The following is an 8,055-nucleotide window of genomic DNA, read 5'->3' on the forward strand; positions in this document are numbered from 1 at the left end:
TTTGGTGTTACAGTGTACATAAATAAAACTAAATTGAATTGAATTAAAATTGAATATTCAACTGTCTTTAGAAATATGTCAGACTGAGCCAGTGAAGTATATTTTTCATTTGTACATTACAAATGAATGTATTGTTTTGTATATAAAAGTCAGCAGGCCCATTACAAACACAATTTCAACCTTTAAAAGAAATTTTAATCTGACAACTTCCGGTGGAATTTAATACGTTTTCAAGCCCTTCGACTGTCACGTGGCTGATTATCTCAACTTCGTAGTGGTTCGTAAGTTTCTAAGTTTCATGGAGTGGGACGAGTCGGTAAACTGTAACGATAACTGCATAATAACAAGGTGTGGGTCTTCTCCATTATTTGTTCTAACGTTGAGTAAAGAGTTAAACATGCTAATGGTGTAAGCCTCGTCGTCATAGCCTGACGTTTATCTGCCTGTTAGCTAGACGCTAACAGCTGATTGTTTGGCGGACATGAAACAACATGAAACAGGTGAGTTCATGAGTTGATGAACTACACTACACGTCACTGTGTGTAGCTTTAGGACCTGACTGGTACCTGTACGGTTCGACAGGTAGGAATGGACCTGAGCTCCGCTCCCTGTTCACAGCCGGCAGATAAAACCTTCGTGTATCTGTGGACCTGCACTCGGTTCCAGGTCAGCACCGTTTGCTGTGGGAGGTTTATAACCCGTTCCTCTGCTTTTATTGTGTGTTGGTCTCACAGCAGGAGCAGGTGGAATGGACCGACCTGAATAAACTGCTCCAGCACCATGGCTTTAAACCGGTTCAGTTTGCAGATCCCGTCCAGAATAAGAACCTTTCAGGTGAGTCTCATTGGTGAATGATAATACAGTAGAAAGAGTAATGGAAAAAGTGTTTCTTACTTATGGCGTTATTATATAATTTATGACTTATGTTCTGCAATTAATATCTTGTGTTTTGTCTTACATCTGTTTTATATATTTGACATTTCACCTAGATTGTTCAATGGTTGTCTCACGCCAGTGATGCAGGTGTGAGAATGTAAACATCTCCACACACACAGCGACAGGGATGAGAAGGTGCATGTGCTGTAGTCTGATTGAGCTACACAGATGTTTCACCGTAGTCGGACAGACGGGTTAAAAGGCAGAAGCAACTTGAGGATCGTGGGCTCTTTGCATCACACCTTCATGGTGTGTGCACTGATCTCCCCAGCTGGTTTTTGGTTTGTTGATGATGCAACAAACAGATTTAAACCCCAAGGTCCCCAAATTTGGGGCACATTTAATGATAAACAGATGGCACCAAATATGAAATAATAAATCAATGAATGGGTAGTATAGGGTTAAAACACATTTTAAAGTTACTGCAGATCTTGTTTTTTAGTAGTGATGCTCCTGATCCCCTACTACTTTTTTAGATTTGGTTCTCCTGGACCAGAGATCCGTGTATAACAGTGAGTGTACAGTTCAACAAGAGCTGACTGTGAATCTGTTGCTTTACCAGCTGCTGTTGTGTTTTCAGCATTAACAGAGCGAATAAGTAAGAGTAAATTGTTTAACGCAATGTTAATATCTTCATGTGTTTAATAATAAATGACAGTTGTGTCGACCACCTGTTCTCCTGTCATTCAATCTGTACGCTTCAGGTGAGTTCCCCTGCTCATTTTCTCCTCATCTGTTAAGTGGTGGCTTGGTAGCTCAGATGGTAGAGCATTGAACTGAGAAGCAGAAGGTTTGATCTGTTCAATCCTTGCCTCTGGCATTAGCTGTGTCTTTGAGCAAGACACTTCCCTCCTGTGCCCCTCACCGTGTCTGCCCTCTGCTCTCCCAGGGGATGGGTCAAATGCAGAGATAAATTTCCCCCACTGTGAGATCAATAAAGTTTTAGTATATCTTCACTCAAACATGAATCTGCTGTTGTAACAGCCTCTGAGTTCCAAATGTTTAGTACTGATATTTATTATAGTCAGCTTTAGTCTTTAATGTTTGTTCCTCTTGTTTTAACCTGTTTTTGTCTGATACTGTAGATACTGTCTGTATCTAAAAGCAGACAGAGGAGAATGCTCAGATACAGAGATCACTTTATTTCGCCTCTCAAAGAGGAAGAGAGTTGCACCATTCAGAACATCTGCAAGAACTTCAGCGGACACAGCTCTGCAGTAGACCAGCAGTAAGAAGATGGTTCACATTCGGCTTCTCAAGCTGACAGTAGCCACCGTAATGCACACAGTATTTTAGTTCCTAATGTGTACACACTATATGCAGTTACTTCTTCTGTTCCAGTTTTGACCCAATGTGCAGAAAAAAGTGTTTACACATATTGAACATTAGTTAAATACACTCTGCACTCTACACTCACTCTAAATGCAAGCTGCTGACTGTTCTTTGTGATAGTTCAGGAGCTGCAGCGTGGTTTGGATAAACTGGCTGTCAGACTGGTGCCCTGGCAGCCTCCGGACTCTGGGGCCAGTTCTACAGAAGCTGTGAAGGTGGAGGACATGATGGTGCTCGTGGACTCGCTGCTGGAAAACACCTGCACTGGTGATGATCAGGTGAAGTTTAGCACCACTTTAGTACTGACATACTGGACTGGATTGACTGAATCAACTCATTAACATGGTAACATGTGTGATGTGCTGATCCAGACTATGGATCCAGACCATGGAGCCCAGAGTGAATGGTGTCGGACTCCTCCGACACCATTCACTCTGGGCTCCATGGTCTCTCACTTCCAGAAACTATTTGACGTCCTTTCCCTCAGCGGCGTCTACCCTCGTATGAATGAGGTCTACACCAGGCTGGGGGAGATGACTACAGCCATTAGGAACCTCCGAGACGTTCTAGACCTAGGTACTGTACCCTGCAGCTGAGTGCATTCACTAAAGTACAGCTGTCAGGTTCTTCTGCTTTTTTTTTTTTGCTTTTTAAATTCACCTTTTATTATTTAACATTACTCTTAATAGCAGTGTTTTCCAACCCTTTTGAGCCAATACATATTTTTTTAAAAAGGGAAACCACCAAGCAAACACGTCACAATGTACAGTACATTTATTAAAATAAAATGGAAATCTAGGTTTAATGTACTTACTCAGTGTGAATCCTGGACCTTTGTAGTTACTAGTATTCAGGCTAGACTGACTGCTTTTTCTATTCAAATATTTATCTATTGTTATTACCTGAGGCTCCCTCACAGCATAACTATGTAGTTTTGTATTTAGCGGGATACCGCCCCCTAGTGGAAGCATGCAGTTGTTCTGGCTGTCATTACACGCCGCTGACTTGGAGAACCAATCAAGTGAAATTGGATAATCTACACTGGCGCAGTGGTTAGGAAACACAGTAACGGGTGACTTACACCTGATACTGTAATATGAATTCACAATACTAAATGCTAAGTGGATTTCATTATTTTAACTCTGCACTGTAAGAATTAAATGACTTAGTAAATGACAGTACTGCATGTGTCTGACAGACATTTTGTGTGTTGTGGCTCAGACAGCCGGGTTCCTCCTGCTGAGGTGGTGAACACAGTGTCGTCGCTGGTGTCCTCCACTAAACGCTCTGCTGGGCTCCGAGATGTTCTGGTAGACTCTGACATTGACAGGTTCAAACACACGTAACTCACACATGAAATCCTGGAGTCAGTTTTACTGCAGTACCTCTGTAACCTACATTGCTGTTGTTTTTCAGTATCCTTGTTAAAGTGAAGCAGCATGAGGAGTTCTTCCCAGCTTTCCATGGCCTCGCGACAGAGCTGTTACACATGTAGCGGATTCAAATTATTGATAGTTTGATATTAATGCAAAGCATTAATATACCTCGAAGTTGGGGCACCAGGTTTGTTTTAAAGCTGAAACCACGCTTGTATTAATCTAGTCAAAGCCAGATATCAATTCAATGAGTTACCACTCATGAACAACAATAACCACTTTCTTGTGATAAAACCAAATCAGTCTCTTATGCCGTGAATTCTTGTCGCGGTTCAGTGACCTCTGTTTAAATCTGAAGAACAATGCACACAAAACCAGATTCCTTTTAACGTTTTATTAATCTAACACTACTGGATATATGAATAACAGAATATGGAAATACTCAAATAAACAGAATAGAAAATGAGAGAACGATCAGAATGAGATGATGAACAGTGAATGAATCAATGAGTGAAAACACAAAGAATGGTCAAGACCTGAGTGTGTGATGGCTTTGATCAAGCGAAAAGAGTATTTGTCTCTAACTAATTCAAATCTAAGGATAACTAATCAATTTGGAATGTTCAATTTTAGCGCTTTGAGAAACACCAGAATTCTCAGAGGATCAGAGATGTTCGTCTTGCCTTAGTTTGGAGCTGTAGCCGCTGTGCAGCGTCTCCCGTTACCGGTTGGTTGAGCAGGCGTGCCCTCTCTGGTCCAGGTGCCACGGCCTCTGGGCCAGGAATCGTCGCCCGCGGTGATGATGACGGCTCGGGTTCAGCAGAGTAACAGTCAGCCAGGCTGGACTTCCAAGGTGTTGCAAAGCGTCAGCGCTACTTAAACTAGCCCAAAAAGCAAACGGGCTGGAATCTAATTTAATTAGTTCAATCAAAAATAGCAAGTCAATTAAGGACTGGTTGTAATAGTTTCAGTTTCGCGGAGTTTCTTGATGACTTTCTAACGTTACAAAAATCGTTGTTCGTTCGTGTTTCTAAGTTTAACTTAGGTTTACAAAATTTAAGAACAAAGGAAAATTAAAGAAAAGTAATGCGACGCAAAAAGAAAAAGTGAAAGAAGTTTGAACATAGAGGGAAGTCCCTTTTGCCTTGGGTGTCACTGGTTTAAATACCTCTGGGGCAGTGGTCACTGCAGGGCGGAGAAATGACTTCAACCAGTGGTGAAGAGTTCCACCTCTTCAGATCAGGAATCAAACTATTTGATTTGGATCGCTCCTAAATCTGGGATAACTAAGCTTTCCTCATCAAGCTCAAAGTTCCATCAAACCATAACACAATAAACATGCAATGATCACTTTGACACTCAAATGAGCCGAGAAGTCAGAATGGTTAAAAAGCAATATTAAATGCATTGAATCTTAAGGTCTTATATGTGGTCCCTTACAATGCTGTAACAAATTAAATGTTATTCATGATGACTGGTCTTGTCTTATGTAACACCAAGTAAATACTAAAACATACACGAATAATAAATGCAAGCAAAATCAAATTATAAATGACCTAATCTGGACATTACTAATTAAACAATTGTAACACTTAAAAATGTGATACAATAATGAGGATACCGAATTGTAGCTGGTGGAAATAGTCTATTTGTCTATATGTGTATGTTGTACAGATTAAAAGAAGTAAAAAAGGTGAGTCTCTCTATTTCAACTTTGTGCCTACACACAAAGGAAAGCATGGTGATGAGTTGAAGTCCCTTTGTAACTTTAGGAATTTCCTGGCAAATCTGTAGATCAGGCATTGAACATCACACAGAAACCAATCTAATATCAAATGAAAACATTTTGTCCAGAGAATACAATGACATCAGTTTCATGGGAGTTGAAAGTTCTGGTGCATCTGAACCAGAACCTGTGTCCAAATGAAGTCTCTCGTTCTCTTTGATGAGCACATTCCACATTTTATGGCTGGTGGTCCCAGTTCTGGGAGAGACAGCTTCTCAGTGATAAATGTGACAACCTGTCCTTTTGGAATGATAAGCAGAGGTAGAATCCTGAGGGATTTACAGGTAGATCAACAAAGTGGACTCATGGTTCTTTGATATGGACCTTTGAGATGTTGGCGTCAATTGGTGCCTGTTGTGATAGAAACCAGTCTCCTGTTGTGGAGAAAGATTCAGGGTCCCTTATCTCTGGGGACTGAAAGGGACGTAGGGGCTCTTCAAAGGAGGGAGTTAAGTTCACATGTAGGTCAGGGTTACCTCAGTCCAGACGTGGATTGCTACACACACTCTGGGTAAGAACAGGACCAGTCTCATATGCAATACAGTAGGTTTGGTTTGATCCAACAGTTCATAAGCCTCATAAACGCAACAAACACACAGTGATGGACGAAATGTGAATAATCAGTGTTTGGTGAGATGCTACTCATCCCATAATGACACCAATTAACCACTGTTAATGTTTGTTTAAACCATGTCCATAAATAAAAGTGTTACAATAATAACTGGTGTTGTGATTTGACCCTTTATGCAGCTGCTGATGACGTGTTTGTGTTTCAGGAGTCTGTCGTTTGGGTGACATCCTCCCAGCTCTGAAGTCTCTGAAACAAAGAGCTCAGTGACTGTGTCTCATGGTTTCAGCCTCCTCGCTGGTAGATGTGATGATCGTAGTGACTCTGTAGTTTTAATAAAATCTCTAATCTATGCAATGCGTGAGTTTAATAGTTTGTTCAGGGCTAAAAACAAACATCTTTCAGTTTTATGTAGTTTAGAAACTGAATTTAAATCAGATGTCACTGAATAACACTGGAAAATCACATGAATAACAGAAGTGTGGTTTACACTATGGAGCAGAGATCCATTAACTGGACTTGTGGTTCTGGTGGAAGGAAACAGTGACACTATGGTTGTTTCTGCAAGTATCAGTTGATTTATTTATGTTAAATCACAATCACCTGCTAAGAGAATTCTGACACCTTACACTGTGTTGGTTGAGGAACAGGTTCAGACATTAAAATCTACATGGACAGCTCCAATTATCCAAACACAGGAAGAAAGGGTATGCATTTACAGTACTATCCAGCTTTGCATGTATTTGTTAATTTTAAAAAAAACATCAGACCATTGTGCAGTGTGTACAGTGGAATAGTTAGTTATTACAGCAGCAGGTGAAACCACACAGTTATTCTGTGCTCAGATTCCAGTTTAGCTCTGTTACCACTAAAACTATTTTTAAACAATATACAACAGTTAAAGATAATAATTACATTTATGTGGGTACTGGCACACAAGGAAATTAAAAAGAGGTGGTAAATTAACTGGCAAAGGATGCAAAACTTACCTAATACCTAGTTTATATTTAATCACAGTGAATATTGTTGTTATTGTTCTTTTATCCTGTTGTGTCTGTTGTTTTGATAATTGCCTGTGGCTGCTGCAAACCCCATCGTGGGTTAAACAATTTCATATCCTATTCTATGCAATCAAACAGGAAAGTACCATGGACATTTCTTTAATACAGAAGGAAAAACCATGATTAAATGGAAAATCATGAACAAAGGACAAAATAACTGGCATCAGGGACGAACAGGCAGACATCTACTGTAGATAGTATACAAAGGGCAGCAGGAGGAAACACAAAGTAGGACAATATAATATAAAGATTAAGATTGGGTTACACAAAACTAAGTAAGACATTACATTTATTAAGATAATACCAGTCAGGGTTATGTGATTTTTGTTGTGTTCCTGTCAACAGCATAATTCAGCAAGGGATGCATTAAAAATATCATTGACAGCACAGGGGCTACAGGATTTAGCGGTCGGTCAGGGAGGAATGGGGCTTTAGTCATGTTTTTGAATAAAACACAACGTATTAATAGAATACAGCAGTTTTCCTTTCTTGTGGGTAGAGGTCCGAATGGTCAATTCTGGTCTACCCTCCAGCACAGTAGGTGGCAATAATTCATCATTTTTTTGGATGCCACCTGCCAAAAGAGCACCTAGAAGGCGGCAGTAATGCACAAACTGGTGACAGCAAACCTCCATTAAAAGCAAGCAAGAAGAAGAAACGTTTTTCCAACATTATTATCAGTGATGATAAATGATATATTTAGTGCCACAGTGGGAGTATATTTGTTTGCAGATGATGGAGTTATGTGGAAAAGAGGAAAGAATGTGGAATTTATTACTAAGAAATTACAGGAAGCAAAAGGAAAGGTAGAGCAATGGGGGATGAAATGGGGATTTAGATTTTCAGTGGGGAAATCTAAAGTTAATTATTTTACAAAGGAAGAAATTTAATCAGGTATCACTTAAACTATATAGAAAAATGTTAAAACTAGTCAATAGTTTCAAATATATTTTCATCTGGATTGACTAAAGTTTATCTTGGGGAGAACGTATAAAG

At 39.9% G+C, this 8,055-nt stretch overlaps 1 protein-coding gene across 17 annotated transcripts; it reads left to right on the top strand.

The window, feature by feature from the left end:
- Positions 1-215: 215 nt before the first annotated feature.
- LOC114843024 (centrosomal protein of 70 kDa-like) lies at positions 216-5,338 on the top strand. Of its 17 annotated transcripts, none has more exons than XM_055506896.1 (9): positions 232-500; positions 583-666; positions 735-834; positions 990-2,211; positions 2,394-2,546; positions 2,640-2,844; positions 3,213-3,320; positions 3,490-3,598; positions 3,685-5,338. In XM_055506896.1, exons 4-9 carry the CDS (start codon positions 2,173-2,175, stop codon positions 3,761-3,763), a joined length of 693 nt encoding a protein of 230 aa, XP_055362871.1. In that variant the 5' UTR covers positions 232-500; positions 583-666; positions 735-834; positions 990-2,172; the 3' UTR covers positions 3,764-5,338. The 17 variants fall into 17 exon arrangements, with proteins under 17 accessions (XP_055362862.1, XP_055362871.1, XP_055362873.1 ...); XM_055506898.1 differs by having other exon boundaries at positions 1,413-2,211; XM_055506900.1 differs by having other exon boundaries at positions 2,022-2,211.
- The last annotated feature ends 2,717 nt before the right edge of the window (positions 5,339-8,055 follow it).

This window comes from Betta splendens, chromosome 2 (genome assembly GCF_900634795.4).
Source record: "Betta splendens chromosome 2, fBetSpl5.4, whole genome shotgun sequence".
In the NCBI taxonomy this organism is placed as follows: domain Eukaryota; kingdom Metazoa; phylum Chordata; class Actinopteri; order Anabantiformes; family Osphronemidae; genus Betta; species Betta splendens.